Below are 27051 nucleotides of genomic sequence, written 5' to 3' on the forward strand. Positions count from 1 at the left end.
TTGTCTAGAACCTGGCATATATCCCTTGAGCTTCCTGTTATGCTTGCTTTTACCTCAATGCTCCACCTCACTGCTGGGCTCCGCATTCTCTCACCTCCACAAAGTAAAATCGATGGGAGAAGGAAGAATCCCCTTCCTTCTCTTGCCAGCAGTCCTAGTGTCAAATAAAGGAGTAGGTTAAAATGACAACTGCTTCTACTCAACCTGGATTAATGGATAGAGCATACATGAGGAAAAGCCTTTGTGGGGGCCAAGATGTTTAACTATAAAAAGAGGAAATATAGAATGAGTATTGAAAAATTTAAGGACATAGAAGCTAAAAAAGCAGTGGTCAGGATTGTGGGATCGCCTTATAAGTCCTTGGTACTGAAATAAGTAAAGAAAGGCTTGAACTCTAAATGTCAAGCACATGACTAGCTTCTGAGAGCAGATTATTAAAGGAGTACAGAACCACTTTGCTGGGGTCCATTGAAATGAGTGAATGTCAAACTAGATACGTGGAGTAAACACCAGCATTATTAAGCAAGGCAGTAGAAAGTATATGGTAAAGGATTCCTTTGATCAATTAAAATGGTTACTATGTAGTCAGCGACAAGATTTAATGAAATCTTTTCTAGAACAAAAATTTCAATGGACTCAGAAAAAGAAGTGCATTCACTTTATTTGAAAAACAAACATTGAACATATAAAATGATTCATTATCTTCACAATATATCAAGAATATTTTTAAGCTTATAAAATAATTTAGGTTTCTACTTAAGGAAGTTCAACTGAAGATTTCTTCCATGTTAAAATTGAGTTCAACAATAGGTTCAAGATCACTTTTTTGTTGCTGTTAATATCCAAATACTTCATCTTCCAAATAAATAGGTGGCATTTACTGAAAATTTAATGGTTGTATGTAATTTATAAATCATCACGCTTATTTTAATGTGAAGGCCTATTATCTCCATACCATGGCTGAACATAATATATGGTATTATTTGTCCTATTATATATCGTTTCATTAATTATAATGTCTATTATTTTTGAGAATATCTAGTGAGATAAGCACAGTCCTAAGCTGTTTGCCTTTGTTAATTCACTTACTCCTCTTTTATTTATATTTTATATATTCTCCTAAAGTTCTGGGATTACAGGAGCGAGCCACTGCCCCCGGCCACGTATTCCATCTTAACATTGTAAAAAAATATATATATATTTACAGGTGACCAATGTGGTACACTATAATCGCATTTATTTTGCTATTATAATTTTATGTTTCCTGAAGTTATGAAGTGCCTCATAGTTTCTTGCTTAGTTTTCAATGTAGTTACTAATCTGGAACATTTCAATAGAAGTATACATTTCCTAGAAATACTGACATACCCAGAACATAATATGAGTGTCACTTCTGTTTTATTTTGAGACATCTTTTACCTGGCATCAACTTTCATCATAATCCTGGAAATACTCTTGAAATCTTTTCTATTTAGTTCTACTTCGTAATTCATGTTTCCTATGTCATTTTGTGAACTGCAAAGAGGTTACAACAGTTGATAATTTTTGGAGATTTGATAGGTCTTCTAATGAATTATTCTAATCTATATTATTATTGTAAATTGAGTATGTGTAGAATTCTAAGATGTAAATCACTTTCTTCAGAATTTTAAACATTTACCTACATTGTTTTATAATTTCTGGAGTTGCTTGTTGAGAAGTTTGATAATTTTTCTGATTTCTGATTATCTATATGTGCTCATTTATTTATCACTGCTTCCTTTCAGGCGATTTATTGTATTGCAGTGTTATGAACTTTAATGAAATGAACTTTGCTCTGTCTTTTTGGTATTATTATGCTACTTACTTGGATGGATATATTCATCTAAACCATCATGACCTTCATTTAGAAGAATTTTGTTTTTCTAATTCTCTCGCTTTTAAACTTCTTTTTTAAGGATCTCTTAATTTGGGGGACTAACTGCTAAATTAATGTTTAAGAAACTCCCTTTTTCATTACATCCTTGTCTTTGTGGTTTACTTTCTGGGTGACTCATTCAACTTTCAACTCCAAATTATATATTTAATTTTCATTTGTGCTATCATGTATCCATGTCCTAAGAGCAGTATTTTTGTTTTCTCCATGTTACATTTTATGTAACATTTTGTTATTTTGAGGGTATTTTGAGGGTAATCAGTGTTTTTGCTCTTCAGATATTAGATGTAGGGCTTTTAATCTACTTCTGCTACCAGAATTATTTTTTAAAAATAAATTGCATTGTATATATTGTATGCTACATGATGTTATAATGTATATAGAGAGTGGCAAGGCTATTGTAGTTAAGCAAATTAGCATATCCATCACCTCACATAGTTACCTATTTTTTGTTCATTTATTTTGTGGCAAGAACAGTTAAAATGTATAGCTACATTCCAAACACTGGGATTGAAGAGAAAGTAGGAAACAGTAACTATATTTAATTTTCCAGATGTAAAAAGTTAATTCTCCTCTTTGGCTCCTCTTGAAAATGTGGCAATCCTTTTATTGTGTTTGTAAAGGTAAGTAATTCTATATACGAGGTAGTGAGAAAAAACATTTAAATGAAATATGAGCCTGGAATAATAGTTACATTCTTGGTTTATTTAGGAGCTAAAATGAATAAATTGGTTACATGTCTACAATAACTTAACCCAGTTTCTATCAAACATGATCATATATCACTCTAGAATCTAGAAATAAATCAATGGATAGTGTAGGAAATAATCAATCCTTTTAAATGTGGAGACTGATGTGAAGGGGAAAACATGGGGATATTTTATTAAAACTATGAGTTGTCACTGGCTTTGCTCGTTTCTTTGTCAGGTTTTGGGCTTGAAGTGAATGAGAAGTATCAAGACTTCCTTAGGAGAAGGAGCATGTTGCTAAAGTCATTGCAAGAAAATAGATTGGATTCTCTGACACAGATCATCTCTTATTTTATTTCTCAAAGCTATAAGGCATTATTGCATACTGTCTGAGTGGTAACAATAATTGTCTTGTTTGTTTATTTATTTATTTATATTTTCATTCGTGTGGCTAAAGTGCAGCATGCAAAGTCAGCTTTTGCAATGCAAATTATCATTGGCTCTTTAAGGACATTTGATTTTTAAAATCTTATTAAAACAATAGTTAAAATATTTTAAAAATATTTTTAAAAAGAAGTGTTCCTATTATTATTTAGCCGCATTGTATCAAAAGATGTATTATAACTCCTTTTGCTTGATTTTTGTGTTTTTGCTTAGGAGTCTAGCATAGGAGAATTATATTCTCAAAAATGTACAAATCAATTAAATTTATAGCAATATAATGAACAAATACATAAAATGTTTAGTTAATTTTTGGTGGTGTAAAGCAGCAATCACATAGTGGTCAAGGGTGTGAGGTTTAATGAGAGAGCGAGAGACAGAGAGAGAATGGGAAAGATAAATTATAAGGAATTGGCTTATGCAATTATAGAAGCTAAGTCCCAAGATTTGTAGACAGCAAGCTGGAAACTCAAGATGTTCTGATGTTTCAGTCCAAATCCAAAGGTTGGAGCAGATCAAGGCTCCAGCTCAAGCAGTTAGGCATCAGTAGTTCCCTTGTTCTCAGCCTTTTTGTTCTATTTAGGTCTTCAATTGTTTGAATGAAATCTACCCACATTAGGGAAGGCAATCTGCTTTACTCAATGCACCCATGTAAGTGTTAATTGCATCCCGAAACATCCTCCCAGACACACCCAGAATAATATTTGGACAAATGTCTGGGCACCCTATGGCCTAGCCAAGTTGACACATAAAATTAACTATCACATTATCTTATAAAATTGATGTGTTGATTAAATGAAATCTAATGTTTTAAGTCCTTACAAGGCACATGAGAGCTACAAAGAATTCATAAACATTAGCTCTAAATATCTAGTGATACTCAATCTGAACAGAGTATTTTAATAGATCTTTATGCATCTTTCATTAATTCTCAGTATTTATGACAAGGATGCACATATTAAATAGTTTTGCTTCTTTGAAGGGAAAGCTTCTTGGCCTAATTCTTTTTCCTTTCATCCCTGCTCATCTCCAAATGACATCTTCCACTCATTGGTTAATAAAATAATTGCAAAGCATAATTGTTTTGATTTATCACTGGTCTGAGTTATTTCTTCAGTAAAGCAATTATTGTCTTGGTGATTTCTAGAAAGCCTAAAATCAGAGACTCAAGTATGAACAGGAGATAATTTTTCTATTTTTCAGGGCACTTGAATCATTGCTAACTACACAGAAAGAAATGCCTCAACCTATAAAACCTAATTCCAGAATAGTTGTTTTGAACTTGAACAGATCAATACTGAAAATAAAAACCAATATGGTACGTTACTGTTAGAAATAATTGTTCCAATAACTACTTGTGACTACTAGTATTAAAAAGTACATCAAGCAATGTTTTACTAATGCATAAATTTATGGAAGCTATTTAATTAACAACATTTTCTACTGCTTAAATATTCAAATGCAGGAGAATTTCTAATAGTATTTGAGAGAAACAATTTACTCCATTAAAGAAGTAACTCAATTCAACAAAAGGTTTAGAGGACAGTGAATTTCTCCAGTTCACCCCGAAAGTAGAGCTGTTATATGAAAATGGGGCTTATCTTCATGACTTAGTTGCCCAGTCACTAGTTTTCTTGATAGTTCTGTCCTTCAAATAATTACACTTGCCAATCTATACTTGTGACTGTCTTAGTCCATTCAGGCTACAAAATATCATAACCTGAGTAGCTTATAAACAGTAGAAATTTATTTCTCACAGTTCTGGAGCCTGAAATCCAAGATTAAGTTGCCAGTAGACTTTGTATCTGGTGAGGACCTGCTTTCTGGTTCATAGACAGCACCTTCTCCCTATGTATCCACATGGTACAGGCGTGAGCTAGCTCTCTGGGGTCTCTTTTATAAGAGCATTAATTCTAATTGTTCTCATAACCTAATCAACTCCTAAAGGTCCCACCTCCTAATACCATCACCTTGGAAGTCAGGATGTCAGTTTGGGAAACACATACCCATTCAGACCATACTAGTGACCAACGTGTTTTGAGTGCATCAAACGTAGTCAAATTTAGGCCGGGCGTGGTGGCTCATGCCTGTAATCCCAGCACTTTGGGAGGCTGAGACGAGTGGATCACTTGTCTTAGGAGTTCAGGACCAGCCTGGCCAACATGGTGAGACCCCTGTCTCTATAAAAAACAAAAATGCAAAAATTAGCCTGGCATAGTGGTGTGCACCTGTCGTCCCAGCTACTTGGGAGACTGAGGTGAGAGAATTGCCTGAGTCCAGGAGGCAGAGGTTGCAGTGAGCCAAGATTGTGCCACTGCACTCCAGCTTAGGTGACAGAGTGAGATCCCATCTCAAAACAAACAAACAAAAAAGGAGTCAAATATAGAACAAAACATATTCCAAATGAATATAGACAGATTTGCCCTTCCTCCATTCTTATTTTACTTTTTCTTTTGACCTCCTAGAAAGTTAAAATAGAAAGTTCTCTTTTTTGATATGTGCGTTGTCCTTATCTTTCCCTCATTCATTCAGCTAATGGCCATTGGTTGAGCAATTGTGAACCACATACTATTGCAGAATGAAGCTAAGAACTCCACCACCTAAACTGTCAGGCCCTTTCCTTCCCTTTTTATGCCATACTCATATTAACCAGGGATTTCAGCAGAAGAGAAATGTAATTGTTGTTTGATTTAAGGCATATGTTTTCAGAAGGTGTCAGTTCATAGGAAAACATGTTTTCTAAGAAAAGCATTTGATGATAATGACGGAAAGGTTCTAAGTCAATGACCTCTCGTGTAAAACAGAAAATTTCTCTCTACTGGAAATCAGAATCCTTGTTAAACACAACCATAAGAGTGTTAGTAAAGCAGTTTTGGTTTGGAAGCATTTGAGAGTAACAATTGATATGATGACATAAAAGAAATTAGCATATTAGTGTAGATTTGCTAAGTTGACTTGTGACCTCATGGGAAGTAGTAAACAAGGTCTTAGAAGAATTGCACAGAACTTACAGGAAAAGTTCAAATGTATGTGTTTATGTCCTAAGGAAGAGCTGGAGGCATCATATTAAAGATCTCAAGTAGCTTGAAGGTGTCGAACACTAGATGTGTTGAGATTGGCACTAAAATGTGCAGTTTCCAAAAAAGGGAGGTGGGCTATTCCTAAGACAAGCTAATATTTACAGTTGTAATTGATACAGTCCCTTCTTTTCCCACTCACATCACAATCATCATTGAGCTCTTCTCTATGTAATAGAAGACAGTAAGAAAGTTGAAGGTGGCAATAAACCTCAGATTGTAATTCAATCATCAACCTAAGTTAGCTCGAAATCTTTTCAGAAGATGTAGCTCCCAAGAAAAGCTACTACTGATGTGCTATCAAAGATTATTTTCAGTATTTTATTTTGAACTATATAGTTTAAATGTTTTGAAAGAAATACCTGTTACTCAAGGCACCTAATATTTCCTGAACAAATGATAACAGGCTTTCACTGGTTATTCAACTTTCTATTTATCAGATTTCTATAAATGCAGAATAAGTAACAGTTTTATTCTTGAAAAAATTGAATATTTAGACTTGTATTTATCTAAATGACCAGAAAGTATATTTAACTGTGACAGCTTGATTCTGTTTTCCCAGACTGTTATTTTTCTCCAATGGTTTATTCATATCAAGTCTTATTTTATATATTCTGTTTCCTGAGTTTTGTCAATATGAACCCCAAATGTTTAAATCTGTATCACTAACAGACTTCTGAATTAACCTGCTTGCATTCCTCAGTATCCTGCTCCAAAATCATATAACCATTTCTAATATATTCATCATATTCTCAGTAATTGAAATCTCTTTGCTAGAACATGTAAAGTCAATAAGAGGAATGGAGATACAGGAGGTTTAAATCAATTCAGATCAACACTTACTGTGGCAATCTCTAAAAATTAAATTATGATGACACCAGAGTTCTAATTATACAATATCCTTCATGTCAAAGATAAGGCTATTTAACTATGTCAGTAAATAAAATATCTGGTATTTCATCTAAAATTTCTGACTAGGTCAATCCCCCTAGCCTCATTCACATTTGCTGTATAGCTCCCAAACTGCTGACAACTTACACTAAAAGGTATGATCCCTGATGAATACTGTACCCCTCGCTGAAGGCTGTTCTCTGAAGGCAAGTCCATTTCACATCCCACACCACTGAGTTACCAGAACACAGCATAGCAGATACCATACACTATTTGCAAAACTGAAGATTAAATTTATAATTTAAGAAAACATCCTGAAAATACTTTTAGTTTCATTTTTAGCACAAAACCAAAACATTTTTCTTTCCTCTGCATACCTTAAAAACATCTAGTGGTGAATTGCTCCCAGTCAGAACATACTGCTCTTCCGGTGATCAAAATACCCCCAAAATCAACACACTTTCTGATATCTACACTAATGTAAGAAGAAAAGGAGAAGTGTTTCCTTCTCTGTCAATATTCCCATGTACCACCCTTTCCTACAACATTTTCTCTAAATTCTGCAGCATCCTCCCTTCTTACATGCTACCGCCCTTTTCAGATATTGTTCTTACCTTCTTTTTTTTGTTTGTTTTGTGTTTTTTGTCTTGCTCTGTCACCCAGGCTGGGGTACACTGGCATGATCTTAGTTCACTGCAACCTCTGCCTCTCAAGTTCAAGTGATTCTCCTGCCTCAGCCTCCTGAGTAGCTGGGATTACAGGAGCCCCCCAACATGCCTAGATAATTTTCATATTTTTATTAGAGACAGGGTTTCACCATGTTAGCCAGGCTGGTCTCGAACTCCTGAGCTCAGGGAATCCACCCACCTTGCCCTCCCAAAATGCTGGGATTACAGGTGTGAGCCACCACGCCCAGCCTTGTTCTTACCTTTCTACCTGGCTCTGCACTTTGCCTGGCTAACTGCTCTTTACCTTACCCATCTCATTCACTATATCTCCTCTTTATCCTCACACAAATAACTGTGCTTCACCTATAAGGCTATATAACATATTGCATTTAATTGACTTGTATTGTTTGCATCCGTGGCCATCAATACATCACTTTGTAGAATCTTTAGTGCTTAACATGGGAGATTGTTGATTAATATTTGTGGAGTAAATAATTGGGTTGTATAATGAATGAGCATATGAACTTATTTTTGTTGCCATTTGGTTTCATTTTTTACTTCACTATTACTGCATTTTACCTATTCAGACAGAATCTAATTGACTTTCACATGGAGAAAGAACCTTTCTAAGCCCCCATAGATAATACAATCTTCCTGGGTGTGAAAAAAATTGTGTAACAAAATACTTATGTTTTATCTTGCATAAGCAAAATAAATAGAGTTGCTTATATAATCACTACTTAAATTTCAAAAAAAATTAGGATGTTTGAATTAAATTTTCATTTTTGGCTGTCGATTCACAGGCAGTTGAAAGAAAAGATAAATTCCATGTGCCTTTTACCCTGACCCCTCCAATGGTAAAAGCCATATGAAATTTATCTTTGGGACCCAAGAGACCTGGATCTAAGTTCTTATCCTAGTATTGATTGAGTGCCTACTATTGTGTACAATTTTTAGTACTTTACAGTTATGAATGAATGAATCCTTTAGATAGGCTGTTAAACAGCAGTACATTAGTACAATACCAAAGTCCGACATTGACAGTTATGCAAAGAATTTGACACAGTCAAATGCAGAATGCTTCCATCACCACAAGGATGCATCATGTGGCTGTTTTTTAGCCACAGCACCCACTCCCTTCACTCCTGTATTCCTGAAAACCATTAATAGGTTCTCCATTTCTAAATGCTGAATCATATTTAAATATGATTATATATATAATCATATATACAAATAAATCATGTATATATAAATAAATCATATATATATATATATAATCATGGACTATGTAGTCTTTAGGGATATTTTTCACTCACCATACTTCAAGAGATTCACCCAGATGGTTGCATGTATCAAGAGTTCATTCTGTTTTGTTGCTGAGAAGTAGTTCAAAGTATAGATGTAATTGCTTGTTTAATTATTCACCCCATGAAGATCACCTGTGTTGTTTCTAAGTTTTGGCATTTACATATAAAATACTCAAGATTTACCTATAAGTTTTGTGTGAATATAAGCTTCTATTTTTATGAAGTAAATATCTAGGAGTCCAATTGCTTGATCATATGGTAGCTGCAATTTTGAGGACTGTCAAACTATTTTCCAATGTGATTGTATCATTTTACATTCCCTCTAGCAGTAGGTGAGTAATTCAATAGCTGTGCTATTACCACCATTTAGTATTGTCGCTATTTTGATTTTAGCCATTCTGATAGGTGTATAGTTTTGTCCCATCGTGGTTTTAATTTCCATTTTCCTGATGACTAATATGTTGAACACCTTTTCATATGCTTATTTGCCAAAGACAATTTATCTTAGTTTTCCTCATCAGAGAATGATCTGAAGGATATTTTCACTGGATATAGTATTTTGAGTTGACAGCTCTTTTAAAACCTAAATAATTGTATGTCACTTCTTTCTGGCTTCCAGAGTTTCTGATGTGATAAGCCCTGTTATTTGGATTTTTTCCCCTGTGTATATACTGTAATTTACCTTTTAGGTGCTGTTAAGATTATTTTTTCTTATTTTCCATAAGTTTGACTATGATGTATCTTAATATCAACCTTTTCGGGTTTATGCTGTCTGGGATTCACCAAAATTCTTGACTCTAGATTTGATCCTTTCGTTTGAAATTTGGGAGGTTTTCATCTATTTTTTAGTACTGTCAGTCCTACACTATTTTTCCTCTCACACTGGCCTCAAATTACATGAATGTAATTTTTTTTATCACCCCACAGGTCTCTGATACTTTACTTTTAAAATCCAGCCTATTTTCTTTATCTCATTCAGATAGGATAATTTCCATTCATTTATCTTCAAGTTCACTGACTCTTTCCTCTGTCTTCTGCATTCAGAAGTTGTTTTTTTAAATTCAGCTCATTTTTCAGTTTTAATTTTTCCATTTGTTCCTTCTTTGCATTGTTTTATTTGCTGAGACCTTCTATTTCTTTAATGAAAATTCCTATTTTTTATTTGTTTCATGCATATGCACAATTGCTCACTGAAGTATTTTGATGATGCCCTCTCTAAGATCCTTCCCAAATAATTAACACATCTTTATCATTTCAATGTTGGCATCTATCAATTGTTTTCTTTCATTCACTTCAAACTATTGTGGTTCTAGGTATGATGAGTAATATCCAATTGTATCCTGGATACTTTGTGAAATATGTCATGAGATTTGGATTTTATCTAACATTGTGTTTTGGCTGGGTTCTTATGAAACCACAATTGAGAGTGAAAGGATAGCATTGTCTTGTTACTTCCAGATGTATGTAGAAGTCCAGGTTCTACAGCTGGCCTTAGCTAACAGGCATGGGGTGGGGCCACAGTGTTCTGTGATTTGGGCTGGATTCAAGCATTATTGTCCTAAAAGTTTTCGTCTTGCTACATTGACTTTTCCTTAGTACTTTGGCTAAAGCAAGCAGACTTAGGTTGTGTTTCATTTTAGGTATTTTTGTGTGTTTATCTGTACCTGTTGGTGTTTCCAGATTTCTGGCTTCTTCAGTTCTAATTTTGGAATATATGTGACAAAAACCCAGAAAACTCAACAGCATGCCATTTCTCAATTCTCAGGTCCCCTGGGTGATATACCTCTTCTCTCCAACTTTGAGTCTTTTTCAGTATTTGCTTTACACATAATATTCAGAGATTTTAGTCTTACTTAGTGAGAATGTAAATTGATACAATTTTTCTAATAGAACACTTGGAAATGTGTAAAAGAAGATTTAAAAAATAAATATTCCAATGACCAAGCCACACTATTTTCTAGGAATGTATCATAAGCCATTTTTAAATGTCCAGTGATTTATATACATATGCATACTCACTGTAGTGCTGATTATATATCTAAAAATAATAAACTAATTTTTAAGTAAGTTATTAAATTTAATTAAATTATAGTACTTTTATGTAAACATAAGTAGTTGTGACACATTTACGTAAACAAGTTGCAAAAAAGCATATTTCTATACAATATTTGTTTAGCATCTGCATGATACTAACATGGTAGATATACGTTATTATGCATTTGTCAAAAGCCATAGAATGTACAACACAGAGTGAACCTTTAAACTATGAACTGTGGTTGATAATGTCTCAGTTTGTTTATCAGTTATAACAAACATGCAGCACTGATGAAGGATGTTGGTTGTGGAGGAGTCTCTGGGGGAAAGGGGAAGTATGTGCAAACTGTGCACTTTCTGCCCAATTTTGCTGTGAACCTAAAACTTGTCTTAAAAAAAAGTGTATACATAATGTTCTTGGCTTTTGAGGAGAGTTATAATAAATATCTAGATGTGCCTTCCTCCTTTTTTGCCATTAACTATTAAATAAGCTTTTATACAGCATGTTGTACAATGTTTAATGAAAGATGCTTCTCAGAGCTGAGGATCAAGAAAAAGAGGTATCTATCCTGATCGTTTGTTTCCTCTTAGAAAACAAAAGTTATGAAAGCCACCAATTTTTCCCTTTGACTTATGAAGATTTGTATTCAACAGTTCAGCCTTTCTCATAATGGACCTCTTGATACATGCCGTCTCACCCCAACACCACTTTTAGGACTCATAGAAGAGCTGTCAAGGGACGGCATTGATGCGATGAGGAGGAACACAGGGAGGATATAATTCTCCTAAGCAGGTTAGCTGCAAGTTTCAATACTAGAGCACTCTGTCTCAGAAAACTGTTTCCTTGCAGTACATACATTTTCCAAAATCCTGTTTCATGACTATTATTAATATTATTATTACTATTATTTTAATCTGGAGACTGACACACAGAGATGCTTACAGCATTGACCAGAATAAAGTAATCAGGAGGTAATGGACCCATTTCTAGCTCCAAAATCTGTATATTTCCCATTGCACTATATTCATCTGATGTAAATATACTCTGGTGTCTGTTCAGAATTTGAAGAGTTATATAAGGAAGAAAACCTAATACAAATCAGTTTTCTACCAGCCTATGGTTGCATTAAATTCATTTCAGTCTGTAAATTGCTCTTACACATTTGTTTCCAAGCTATTTTCCCAGAATTATCTGTTCCAAGACAAATAATTTGTGATTTTCCATTTTTAATGTCATCATGCTATTTTCTATGAAGTACAAATAATTCACTCCCTTCTCCTTTCTATAAAGGCAATAATTCTGTTTTTACCTACAGAATAGTAAAAAACACTCAGAGTTTACACATTTGTGAAAATTCATTTATTTTTGGTGGTGGCAGGAGTGGAAAAATAAATGTTTCTTAGGTGGTGTACCTAAGAAATGAATTAACTATAACAAAAGTGAATTTATTTTATCTCTCACTGTTGTTAGCTGCCAATAGCAATGTTAATTCCACCAGAAATTGCATGACACATATCTTGTATGTCAGTGGTTCTGAAAATAAATGAACATACATGATCCAGCAGCTGGTTGAAATTTAAAAAATATTTATGCACAGTAAGACTTGTATTGGCTACAAGATAGTTTTATAGTTAAACATTTCATCTTTAACTAATATTCAAATAACTCAGATCTAGTTATGGGCCAATGTCATTCTACAGCCTTTTAAATCATATATAAGCTAATTACATTAGCAGCAGCATTCACTTTCATAAAGTAACCAAAGGCACATCCATTACCCTACTTAACATAGTATGGCATTTAACAACAGTCAGTTATGTTTTAGTATATATGGCACTCTTTACCCAACGTCTTACCTCTGCTCTTAACTCACAAATCACTCTGTCTTTGCTGTTTTGAGATTTGGATTCTTCCTTTACATTGCCTGACAGTTCTTCCATTTCATCATTATGTTGACCAAGACGAATGTCAAACTGAAAAAGAAAGTTGAAATTATAATCACAGGATGCTATAAAGGGTGGTTACAGGATAATCCACATTAGTCTTTCATTTAGCTTTAGTGTTGTTTTGCTTTTTTCCTATGTGGATTCTGGCAAGCTTGTTGCTGTTGATGTAATGATTGTGGTTGAACCATTTATTGTTATACTCGTAGTTCGAAAATGCTAACCTCTAAAAAAAAATAAGCAAATCTCTATAAATTCCAATTCATCAGTTGAAAACTAGGCAGAACTCAGTTACCTCCACAAACTCTGAAACAATTGACCAGCTGGTTTCTAAGCTTACCAATTAACCCTCATCTTTTCATCCTGAATATTAGTACCTCAGTATTCTTTGTAATCTTTTTTATGTCTATTTAATAGCATATTAATTGTAACGGAGACAAACTTGGGCAATGGAAAAAAAAAGTATATGCATACTGCTTGGGCTGATAAAATATATGAAAAACATCTGTTAAAGCTGTCAATAAATTTCCATAGAAAATGACTGCAGAAAAAAATAAAAAGGTGAGAAAAGTCCTACAAATGCAAACAATGATTATTTTCCCACAACTGTTCTTAAAATTAAAAATTTTCAGCAGAACCATGAAATTTGCTAAGTATAGAAAATGTGTAGTTGCACACATATACGCTGTTTTTGTTGTATTGACATATATTTTAAGCTATGTAGGTAAATGTTTCCATCATCCATATTACATAATATGTGTGTAATTTTATAACAAATTAAAATACAAAAGCCAATGTTACACTATCTGTTTAAAAATAAAAAGTAGTACTCATAATGTTGTTATTAATAATAGTAATATTAAGCATGCACTAGTCCCCAAGAACTGAACTTGATATATATTGCCTTAGTTAATGCTAACAGTAATCCTATATGTTAGGCATTGTTATCATTATCCCTCCTCTACAGAAAAGTGAACCATATATATACATACACACACACACACATATGTGTGTGTGTGTATATATATATATATTTTGAGACAGAGTCTCCTCTGTTGCCCAGGCTGGAGAGCAGTGGTGCGAACTTGGCTCACTGCAAGCTCCACCTCCTGGGTTCAAGCCATTCTCCTGCCTCAGCCTCCCGAGTAGCTGGGACTACAGGTACCCGCCACCACGCCTGGCTAATTTTTTGTATTTTTAGTAGAGATGGGATTTCACCGTGTTAGCCAGGATGGTCTCGATCTCCTGACCTCGTGATCTGCCCACCTCGAGATAAACCATAATTTTAAGAGACTTAAGTAACGTTCCTAAATTCACAAAGATAATAACTGGAGGAAGCAGATTTTAAGAAAGTTCTTGCCAAATGCATTACCTGAGTATTAAATCATTATCGCATCCATAATTATAGACCTAAAGGCCACTGAAATAATTGTCTCAAAGGCAATAAACTGATAGGAAAAGATAGTAAAGGAAACAGCAGAAAATGTCATAGTCCAAGTATATTAGAAATCAACTACAATAATGGTAGAAGCTGATTTCCCAACACACTACAGAGAGACTCCGTGTTCAGAGCTGGTAACATAAAGAGAGCACACAGAAGGCAAGGAGGAGGACAAGAGAAAATACCACAGAGTTCTTTGGAAGTCTGAGTAGGCAAGTCCAGCTCACTATCATGGTAGTTAAATAGACGATGTGGCATTAATCCCTAGCCAGAAGAACATAAATTACTTTGCTAAATAAAACAGAGGATAGTAGAAGTAAAATGAAAGCAACCAATTTTGGTTGAGGTTTATCAAAAGAATATCGAATTCATTTGGGTAATTGAATGCCCCCCGTTTAACTTCTGAAATCTCGTCATTAAACCACAGGGAATTAAATCCATCAATAAACCCTTCAGTTGCCAACAGAACTCTCAATGAACTGTACCACTCAAAAGAGAGAGGAGGCAGGAAAGCAAATTTTTATAAACAACAGCAAAGGAAACCCACATCAAATACCTCAAATAAATCCATATCATTCATCATTGTGAGTGGAAAAATCAAAGATCTCTGGGCATGTGAAGAACATAAGAGTGGCATAAAACAAAACAAAACAAAACAAGAAAAACAGGAATAGTCAAGGTTGCGATTAAGAAACAGAATGTCTATAGAGGAAAGAAAAAAATGGAGGAAAAGGGAGGCCACATGGAGAAGGAGAAAGGACGGAGGCTCTTAAAATAACTGAAGGAAGAGATCATGGTGGTTTTTGATCAGAATAATGGTGGAAATGGAGAGAAGTAACTGGATCCAATGTAAGATATAAAAGAGGATATTAGTTTTAAAAAACTACTGTCATCACTATCTTCAAGAAAAAAGTAAGAATATATTACACTCATAAATTAAGGACACAGCAAATTCAAAAATTTAAACAATAAAATACAGTCCTCTAGGAAACTTTTTAAATACGTCAAGAAAAAAATGTATTTGGGAAGTAAAGTTCAATACTGGAGTGTACTGAAGTTTGGTCCTGGTGCCTGCCCTGTTTCTGATCTACTCCATTGGATGGTTCCCGTGTACCTACTTCATTTTTACTAATTGCAATGCTGGCAAATTTTAAGTGTCTGTCTCCAGCATATAGTTTTCCATTGAACTTTGAACGCACATGTCCAGCTTCCTACTCAACACCTCTAAACGGCATCCCACACTTAACACCCTGGAAAGCCGAATTCAGAGCTTCTCCCTTAAAACTGTTTCTCTGTCAGTCTTTGTCACCTCAGTAAATATCGATACCATCCTTCCCAAAATTATTGAATATGTTAAGTTCTTTATTTCTCTATGCCACATCCAAACTAAAGCTAACTAAATCAGCTTGCCCTTCACAAAGCATGATAAATCCAGTTACTTCTCTCCATTTCCACCATTATTCTCATCAAAAACCACCATGATCTCTTACTTCAGTTATTTTAATAGCCTCCATTCTTTCTGCTTCTGCATGTAGCCTCATACTTCCTTTCTCAAGATAGCAACCAAATAAAGCTTTTTAAAAAGCAATTCAGATCATGAAACTCTCCTGCTCAATTTTCTTCAATAGCTTTTCAATCAACTTACTATATAAATCAAAGTCATTATCCACATGATCTGATAACTCCTCAGCCCTCATCTCCTACTCCTGGTCCTCATTCTACTCCAGACCTTCTGTCTTCTTCACTATTATTTGTATATTCTAGGCATGGAGGAGTAAAAAAATAAATAAAATAATAAGTAATAAAATATTATACAACTAAAGCCATTAAAACAATATAGCAGGGAAAATTGATGAACAGATTGATTAAACAACTATACTTTCTCCTTAAAAAACAATTACTTTGAACATTTTAAAATTATGCTTTGGACACAAAATAACCTTAATTTTGCTACTTGCCTCTTCAACTTTAGGTTTAGATTAATGTTTGTAATGAAAATCTATTTAGCAGCTGAGAAATTTAAAGCAGTGGACATATAGATGCTAATAATGATTAATTTAGTGGAATTATGAATGTCATCCACAACTGATATATCACATTTGTTAAGTTGACAGTGACAGAAATAGAAAGTACTCTATGAGGTGAATTACTCAGCATTAGAAAGCATTTTCCAAGTTCCTGTCCTTTTATTTAATATTTATTTAGTTTATTCTCTGGTAAACCTTCTCTTTTTTCTGTGTTTGTACCATAATATAACTCCAAAATCACTGTTTAAAAATCCTCTGTTTTTATTGCAGTGTTTATGAAAATTTAAACCAGGCAATTTGCCATATCCTTGATCTCAGAAATATCTGCTATAATTCACTTCTGGAAAATTATCAGTACCACATATAAATGTGTATTCTATATTCAGATAAGCATGGAATGGAAAAAAACTGAAGACAATCTCCAAGAAACAAAAGTATTGTGTAACATAAAGTATTTTCTTATTCATATATAGTAGAAAAAGAAAAATAATTACAAAAAGGCAAAAAAAGTAACATACCCTATTGTCATTTTGCTTCACATTTTAACCTTCAAAATGATCTAAAAGGATTAAGTAGTTAATGCAGACTCCAAAGTTCTGCTCTTTGGAAATCATTCACCAAATATTTAAGTCAATATTATTAACCATGTAGAATTATTCAATATCCCCTAAACACCAAATCTACCATTTCTCCCATAACTTTCAACAAATAATCTTTCAACTTCTTTCATGGAGAAATAGGAGCTAAGGATCTCCTACTTCTTGTGATGAAATATACAAATTTGCATGTCTCTACAGAAATCTTTTACTCTTTTAAAGAACTTAAATATCTCTTCTAAAGCCAAAGTCTAATCACTTCAGTTGTACTTAGAATTTCATACCTTCAGGGTACTTGGCAAACACATTCTAAGAGTTGTTTATCTCGTGTATCTTGAAATTTTCTTGGTTTCTTCCCCATTAACATGTAATTGCTCAATACTTTCCATTTCGGTTGGGGATGAGGGAGTGTTGGACATCAAGGGTCGAAGGATAATCTTTTCTTTATTATTATTATGATTATACTTTAAGTTCTGGGATACATGTGCAGAATGTGCAGGTTTGTTACATAGGTATACATGTTTCATGGTGATTTGCTGCTCGCTCCCCTTGCCCGCCCCCCAACGATCCCCTGACAGGCTCCGGAGTGCGATGTTCCCCTCCCTGTGTCCATGTGATCTCATTGTTCAACTCCCACTTATGGGTGAGAACATGCGGTGTTTGGTTTTCTGTTCCTGTGTTAGTTTGCTGAGAATGATGGTTTCCAGAGGCCTCAGAAATAACGCCACACGTCTACAACCATCTGATCTTTGAAAAACCTGACAAAAACCAGCAATTGGGAAAGGATTCCCTATTTAATAAATGGTGCTGGGAAAACTGGCTGGCCATAGGCAGAAAACTGAAACCGGACCATTTCTTACATCTTATACAAAAATTAACTCAAGATGGATTAAAGAGTTAAACATAAAACCTAAACCATAAAAAAAACTAGAAGAAAACCTAGCTAATACCATTCAGGACATAGGCATGGGAAAAGACTTCATGACTACAACCCCAAAAGCAATTGCAACGAAAACCAAAATTGACAAATGAGATATAATTAAACTAAAGAGCTTCTGAACAGCAAAACAAACTATCATCAGAGTGAACAGGCAACCTACAGAATGGGAGAAAATTTTTACAATCTACCCATCTGATCAATGTCTAATATCCAGAATCTACAAGGAATTTAAACAGATTAACAAAAAGGATAATATTTTATCCAGTCTTGGAGCTTCCACTCAAGTTCTTTGTTTCCTCTTACCATCAAGTGCCTTGAAAGAGTTGCTGCACTTAACTTTCTCACTCACTTCTGCTACCAGCATTCCTCATACTTTCCACCACACAATATTCAGTTCTGCCCTTACTTGAATCCTTGGCAGAACTATACACTGTTGACAATGCCCTTGTTCAAAGACTCTCTTCCTTGGGCTTATACAAAGAATAGTTTTCCTGCTTCCCGATGTTTAACGTGGGTTCTTTTCTATTTCCTAAGTGTCTTGGCTGGGTTGAGAAATAAAAGGAAAGAGCACAAGAGAGAGAAATGTAAAGCTGGGTGTCCAGGGGAGACATCACATGTCGGCAGGATCGGTGATGTTCCCCAGCCATAAAACCAGCAAGTTTTTATTAGGGATTTTCAAAAGGGGAGGGAGTGCACAAATAGGGTGTGGGTCACAGAGATCACATACTTCACAAGGTAATAAAATATCACAAAGCAAATGGAGGCAGGGTGAGATCACAGGACCACCAGATGAGGAGAAATTAAAATTGCTAATGAAGTTTCAGGCACGCATTGTCACTGATAACATCTTATCAGGAAACAGGTTTGAGAGCAGATAAACTTTCCGACCACAATTTATTAGGCAGGAATTTTCCTCCACCTGATAAGCCTGGGAGCGCCACAGGAGACTGGGGTTTATTTCATCCCTTCGGCTTCAACCATAAAAGATGGCTTGCTTTGAGAGGGCTGTCTATAGGCCTACCCTCAAGGTGCGTTCTCTTTCTTAGGGATGTTCCTTACTGAGAAAAAGAATTCAGTGATATTTCTCCTATTTGCTTATGAAAGAGGAGAAATATAGCTCTGTTCTGTCCGGCTCACCAGCGGCCAGTTCAAAGTTACTTCTCTTGTTCCCCGAGCATCGCTGTTATCTTGTTCTTTTTTTAAGATACTCAGATTTCATATAGTTCAAACACATATGCTCTACAAACAATTTGTGCAGTTGATACAATCACAGGGTCCTGAGGCGACATTCATCCTCCTCAGTTTACAAAGAAGATGATGGGATTAAGAGATTAAAGTAAAGACAGGCATAGGAAATCACAAGAATATTCACTGGGGAAGTGATAAGTGTCCATGAAATCTTCACAATTTATGTTCAGAGATTACAGTAAAGACAGGTGTAAGAAATTATAAAAGTATTAATTTTGGGAACTAATAAATGTCCATGAAATCTTCACAATTTATGTTCTTTTGCCGCGGCTTCAGCCGGTCCCTCCGTTCGGGTCCCTGACTTCCCGCAACACCCTCCTGCTTGGATTTCTGTGCAGTTTCTCCTTTTCTCTCTGTCTTGCTTGGTGTCAATCCTCAGTGCCCCAACCCAGAGTCATCCCACCTACTGTCATGGCTTAAGCCATCATCTCTCTGTTCATTGTTCAACTTTCCTTTCTACATTCATAAATCCAAAATCCTACCAAACACTTCCAACTCAACCTCAACATATTCAGAACTAAATTCACTGTCTTTTTCCCTTACATTTTTCTTCTTGTTGTTGTGTTCTCTTGGTGAATGTCCACCTGGCTGATAAGGTCAGAAATCTTAACTTCTCTTTCTGTGTCACCTCCCCTGAATCTTCATGCATTTGCAACATTCGTTTAATCACCAATCATTGTCACTTCCTTCACCTACATATTTCTCAACATACCTCCTCCAACACCAAGCTCAGGACACGTGAATATTTCTATCTAGATTACTGTAACAGGCTCATAACAGTTTCCTCATCATGCTCACCCCCCAAATCTTTTCTTCACACTTAAGTTTGGGTCATTTTTTGAAATTGTGATCAGATTGACCTTGGTCAATAAATTTTGTTAGCTCTCCCGATTGCCTTCATGTTGGTACACACGTTTTTAATGTGGTTCTTGAGATAAGTATTGAATATCAATTAGCATAAGGGTATATGAGCAAGTATTTTACATTTGGTCAGGTTTTGGTAGCGATATATTCTTATGAAAGCTGAGGAACGTAAGGAGGAAATGTGTCCAAAGAGTAGACTCAAATGCAGTGGGACCAGAAATATGTGACAGCAAGGTTAAGATTCCAAATAACATGTATTATTTATCAATGCAAAGAGAAGTCTTCAAATGGGAAGATAAACCACAGAGAAGTATTTTATGCCTTAGATCATTGCTTCAAAAAATTTAGCCACAATCCCTTAAAGTAGATTTTACCTAATTCCCTCCCTTAACTTTAGAGAATGGTAGAAAATACATTGAAGAATGTTTAGCTTTAACAAATAAAAAAGTTATTGTATTCTTCAAGTCAAAATATGGATGTCAAATAACTTATCTCAATGGTCTTTTGTTCTCTTACGTATGTATTTTTTAATTTTTAAAGTTTTTGTTAAAATGGTTTATTTATTTGAACTCAAAAATAAAATTTTTAGTGAATTTTAAATATTTACTTTTCATAAAATGAGTATTTTAACTCAGTTTCAGAAAAAAAAAAAAGGTATATGGACTTGGAAGCATGAAATTAAGAAGTTTGTTTTTCTGGAAATGCAATAAAAGGAAATATCATTGAGAAATAATATATTCAATGGTAGTTGTCTGGATTTCTGTCTTGTGCCAGAAGCGATATATTTTCTCCCCAAAATGGCATCTCCAAGAACTAAGTAGCCCTCTTTATCTCCCTCCAGCTGGGATAGATTCATTCCCTTCCACTCCCTCTTCTCTCTTCTTTCAATAACACTGTGTAGGTGTTAAAGGCATGGGTTATGACCAATGAACAGAATTGTCCTTTAGGCCAACAACCCATAGGCAGTGGCACCAAAAGTCTCACCCCCAGCCCCCAGGACAGAGGCCACAGAGCTGGCAGTTTCCACTGTCTCAGGGAGAAGGAGCCAAAAGCTGACTCAGCACAAATCAAAGCCCAGTTGGAGAGAGAATAAGTGCTTCTATGCCCAGAGTAGGCAAGTTGTGGGCAGGAAAAGGGAAGATTTTGCAGCCACTCCATATTTAGAAACAAGGGTAAAACTGGACCCTTTTCCACCACTATGATCTACTGCTACTGAGCTCCAGGGGATCTGAAAGCCCAAAAGGATCTAAATAAATCAGGAGAACTTGGCCCAGACTGGAGATAAGAGTGACAAATGGGAAGATATGTGAACTTAATAGTGTGTGGAAAGATGACGTTGGGAACATCAGCTCTTCATATAGCTGCCAGCCCTACAGACGACAACACAGTAAGAACCAAGACAACCATTCTAGACTGATGTAGCTGGGCTTCAAGGCTATTCCCAGGTACCACATCAAGTGTGAGATCGCACTCCAGGTGTGATACATGAGAGGGAAGAGGAGTGCAAACTTAGCTGTGGTGGATCGGTGCTGGCCCCAGACACAGGGACTTCACAAGTTTCAAATAAGACTCAAAGTTCCCGGGGAGCAAAAGGGCCGACATACCAAAAAGACAGACCCATGCACTCAAAGCAATACCAGTGCCACGGTGGCAAATGGACATCGCCATGGGAATAGACTAACTGTAGATAGAGCTATGGGAAGATAAAGGGCAGTTTGAACCTATGTTCTTATTCCAGAGCCACTCCATCTCTTTTTTGACTGAGGTTCCCAAAGGAGCAGCTTTTCTGATATAGAGCAGAGGGTTAAATTGGGCTCCAAGGCAATGACAGCCAACATGTCTTCGCAAGAGTGCAACCATCTTGCATCTGGCCTGGACAAAAGTCTACATGTTGACATTTTAAATAGAATGATTATATCACACTTTACTGTAAGCAATGACATCTTAAAAACATAGAAATGTGATATTTGGTATCATCTACTTACAATTTTATATTGTTATTTTATTCCCTCAATTTTTATTATCCCATTGCCTCCAGATTATCATACCATGATATGTGAAATGTTTACACTTGAGAAAGTTTTTACTCTATAATACGCAATAAAACTGTGGGTATAAAGTATGTATGTATCTATTATTACTATAACACCCCAAATATTTTTAAAAGTTTCTTTTGGAATGAATTACCCTAATAATTGTTATGTGTACACAATTGCTTAAAAATAAACAAGATAGTACAGATTTTGATAATTATTAAATATAAACTAATCATTTACTAGAAATGCATCTCTTAATGAGATAGGTGAACTTTTTTCAATTAATTTGTGTGTTTATGGATGAAATTAGTTACTGATAGAATGACATAAGAATTATTCTTTTGTTAATGTAGGCATTAAGAAAATTGATCACACATGTTAGATAGACATGGAAGAAGTTTTATTTAATCAGAGTCGTTGTGTTTTATTAACTATCCTTCTAAATACATGACAAAGACACATTTTTATCTAATATCAAAATTTATTTGTTATTATTTATAAGCTGACCAGTCTGGTAGGTCATATTCCTATATTCTTATAAAGAGAAAGTTAGAAACCACCTGAAATGCCAAAGATCTGTGACCCATTGATTAGTTTATTTCTCAACAACAATATTTCAACATATCTCTCTGAGCTCCAGGGGATCTGATATCTCTCTATTAAGTACCCCAAGTGTTTTTCCACTCTCACAAAATGCTTCAAAATAATACTGAGAAAAAGAGACGAGTATGCCCTTCATTCGAAAAGTGGATGGAAGGTAATATAGGAAAGGAAAATTTGCTTGCAAAGTACTTCCTTAGGCAGATTAATTTATGAATAACTATATATGGAAGTTGTGAATCTGGAATTAAAAAACATATACTTATTCCTGTGAGGAATCATAGGGAGACGGCAGTGGTATGATGATGGTAATTATTCTAAAGTCTGCAAGTCTCTCCATAAAACCAGTCGGAGCAGTGAACTTAACAAAACCAAAATTGTAGATGCCTATAACAAAATGAGGTGAAAAGTTATTCCTGTGAACCCTAAGACATAAGTAGGTTAAGAAAATCTACTGACACTTCAGGAATTGCAGAAGATCAGCATCTATTTGTGAACATATAAGAAAAGGAGGACGTGAGAATATGGGAACCCTTCAGTTGGCAATCGTCATGCCTTGGCAAGTGTGTCAGGCCAATGTGAGAACAGTAAATACAACTAGGAGAGTTCACACATTTTTACACAACCTGATTTGTGAGTGAATGGAAGAGGCTTGTGGTAAACCCTAAAGAACTAGGAAAGTGTTAATTCTTTATACTTTCATAAACAAAACAAAGCAAAACAGAAAACATAAAGCTTCCTTCAAAAACACACCCTCTACTGAGAAGAGAATACTGATAATAAATGGGAATAGTGGCAATATTGATGGGAATAGTGGCAATACAAGCAGAGAAAAGAAATAACCCAGAGTCAGACATTTTTGGAGAGAACAAGAAATATTTGGAAAGAACAAGGAATAGTTTGGATATTCCATGAAAATATTAAGAATAGTCAGCTCTTAAGCAGTGAAGCCAGAAAATGTTTCCAGATTCAATCTTTTTATTATCAGTACAAAAATTAATTCATGCCATAATGAGCAACAGAAGACAATTGTAGTTGAACCATATATGATCTTATTAAGGACAAAAAGATAAAAATAATGTTTTAAAGATAGTGAAAGTATGCTACTGACAATGAAGCAGTGGAAGATATATGTCCACTATAGAAAAAGAAAAACAGAACTAATTTTTAATGCAATTGAACAACATTATTAAAACAATAAATAGTATGATGCAGGAAAACCAGGAATTAGAAAAATGTAACAGTACCCAGGAAAGAATTAGAAATAAAAGAAAAAATCATTACACTTCAGGTCAGGGTTTATTTTCATGGAAAATGAAAAAGCAGGCAGCAGTAGGATCCCAATCTCGGTATTTTAAATGAGCTGACTGTACACAAAAATCTCAGTATGCTTCTCTCTGGGTGACCTTTCTTGTTTTCTTCTTTGTACTTTTCTGTCTCTTCTATATTGAAAGAATAGAAAATAGAAGAAAAGAAAAATTGTTTCAGAATAAACTAGAAGGAACGGAAGAGCAAATTAGTGCAACAGATGATTTCTTGAGGAAAGATGAAAAGAAATAAAATGCTAAAATCCAAAAATAATGAGGATAGATTAAAAAGGGCTTTAGAAACTATGACCAATAAAGAGAGGCAAAAATAATTCAATATATTTACAATTTTTCCCAGTCTTTCCACTGAAATGGCCTAGAAATAATGACCATCTCAGTATCTATGCACATATGTATGCATAGATTGTAGTCTTAAGATGTTTCCCACTGAAAGAACCCTGGACTCTAAAGAGTTTGCTTTATCCAGGTCTGAAACAGGGTGATTCCAGTATATCTTGTCATTCTATGAAGTCAGAAATCTATAAAAAATTGATGTATTATTACTAATACATCAATTGCACTCAATAGATAATATAAAGAGGTTCCTGCTTTCTAAATATGGTAGATTTTGAATATCAGTAAGGATAATACAGTAATAGAATGAAATACATCCAATAAGTTTAAATCCATGTCTTAATATTGATACTAAAAAAAGAAAAATTTATCAAATTTGATCAACATTGAAGAATGGTAGCGAACCAATTCATTATTTTGTTACTTGGTTAAAGAAATGGCGGGGTTGGGGAGAATGTAAATTTATTATGTGTCCTGACTTACTTAAATGAACAAAATATTATATGAGATGAAGTTCTCTTTATTTAAATATTCCAAATAATAGCTTGGGCAGAAATAATTGAGCTAGAAAATTACGGCTTTGCAACTCCTGATTCATCTATGGTTCTAGGCAATGAGTATCAGTCTACTAATTCCACAGTCAGACACAATCATATATCATGTGCTTCCTAATAGAGAAACACACTGACACATTTCTATGAAAAAGTCTTGAGATTGAATCAAACCAAACTCTTTAAATTCGACTTTCATTTTGTAGGAGACACAGAGGATGGAGTAAAATAGCAAACAGTACTACAGTACAGGGTATTGCACATTAAAACTCTACAGGATAAATGATCTAGTTTTTTAATGAATAAATTATAAAAAGAGAAAAAGGAGAAATGGAGAAATAGATATAAATATATATATATATAAACCACACTTTAAAATATATATCCAATCAAGATGTCTGTGCTTTATTTGATTTCTGATTCAAATAAAGTAAATAATTTTAAAATCATATTTCTTAGTAAATTGAAATTTTGAACACTAAATATTTAATATTAGCAAATCATTTTTCATTTTTTTGGTTTAAAATGTTATTGTTATATTTAGTGATAAATAAGTCTTTATGTTTTGAGATATATGCTGTAATACTCCCAGACAGAATAATGTAAGGTAAAAATGCAGATGGGAATAATATGGACAAAAAATACTGTTCATGAGATTAAAATTATTAAATATGGCTGATGGAAATGTTGGGGTTCATTATAGTATTCTTTGTATTTTTGTACACAGCCAAAGTTTTCCATAATAAAACATTTTAAAAAGTAAACTCTACGCCCACTCTATTTATAGGCATACTTGGAGAGTAGCCCAGCATAAGAGCAAGATCTATTAGTCTAAAGTCTTTTTGCCTGTTAGTGATTCACTAAGAGAATCTGCCACCTCTTGAAGACATTATTACTCTTTGACATAGAACTCTGTAACATACATGTAATAGGAGGCTAACTTTTTGTTTCTATATATGGTTGTGGGGGTGCAGATGAATATGGATGGCAGTTCATCCAAGGGTGGAACTACTGAATCATAAAATTTTTATAAATAAAAAATATGAAAAGTAATACATCCTTACTGTGTCTATTATAAATGATTGAAAGGGTTGTTTTAAATCAGTACTGCCATTCTGTAATCCCTAACTCAATGGAGTCAAAGTGAAGGTTCAGTGCCTGTTTCAACAATCCAAGGTTACACATTTTAGCCGATGGCTGATTTTTGTCCACAGAGTCACTGAAAGGCCAGGAAAAAGCCAATTAGAGTTCCAAATAATTATTTATTTTTCTTAACAGACATATCCACAAGGTTACAAAGGATATCACATGGTCAATAGATAATTCATTATGACTTGCTCAGAATATTGATCTGAGAAATGTAATTTGTAGTTTATCAAGAAGTTATCTAGCATATATTTCAGATAAGGAAATACAAGATGGTGTGTGGTTCTTTATGTGATTGTTTATCAATCTATAACATATACATTTAGAGAGAGTTGATTATATAAATTTGTTCAATCAGTAGAAGGAGGTTATTTTGTAAAATTATTGGCAAATACCTAGCTCCTTTAGAAATCAATCAGTTTCTATTATTCCATTTTTAATCTAAAAATATGCCTGATTTTCCCTTAAATTTTGAGTTATTTATTTCTAACAGCTTCAGATACTGAATCACAACAAATAATTTTATTTCTTAGTCATAGTCTTCAAATGAAATGTCTAGCAAAGTGCTCACCAAGATGAGCACCATCAGAGACAGAACCCTCAGGGGCTGCAGAGTATTCAACAGGGTGGCGATCAGTGCATACTTTTAAGAAAACTAACATCTGAAAGAATTAAAAGTAACAACCTCTAGGATTCACACAAGGCCAGTTAATAATCATCCCCATTCTCAACAGCCAGAGTGGAAGACCTCATAATTCACAGTCCATTGGGTAAAGTACTCCATCCAAATGGTTTTGTCTCAGTACTCAGTAGGTAAAATAGCCCTAGGCTAAATGCTACTCTGGTCTCATCTAACAAGACTTAAAAGCTTGAAGACATGAAAGATATGTTTCCAAGTAATGGAATTAGGACTCAGAACAAAGGTTAAGAATAATTACAAAATGACGAAAATATTTAACACTCAACAAGATAAAA

At 34.5% G+C, this 27051-nt stretch overlaps 1 protein-coding gene and 1 pseudogene across 6 annotated transcripts in view; both read right to left on the bottom strand.

Annotated features, from left to right (window-relative positions):
* Window positions 1–27051, bottom strand: part of CCDC102B (coiled-coil domain containing 102B) — a 300046-nt gene that overhangs the window by 208977 nt on the left and 64018 nt on the right. For all 6 annotated transcript variants that reach the window (XM_008013825.3, XM_008013824.3, XM_008013822.3 and 3 more), the window contains exon 5: window positions 12880–12996. In XM_008013825.3, coding sequence (XP_008012016.3) covers window positions 12880–12996 — 117 coding nt within the window. The remainder of the gene's footprint in view (window positions 1–12879; window positions 12997–27051) is intronic.
* LOC119620497 (succinate dehydrogenase cytochrome b560 subunit, mitochondrial pseudogene) lies at window positions 21436–21942 on the bottom strand (annotated as a pseudogene).

Source organism: Chlorocebus sabaeus, chromosome 18 (assembly GCF_047675955.1).
Source record: "Chlorocebus sabaeus isolate Y175 chromosome 18, mChlSab1.0.hap1, whole genome shotgun sequence".
NCBI lineage: Eukaryota > Metazoa > Chordata > Mammalia > Primates > Cercopithecidae > Chlorocebus > Chlorocebus sabaeus.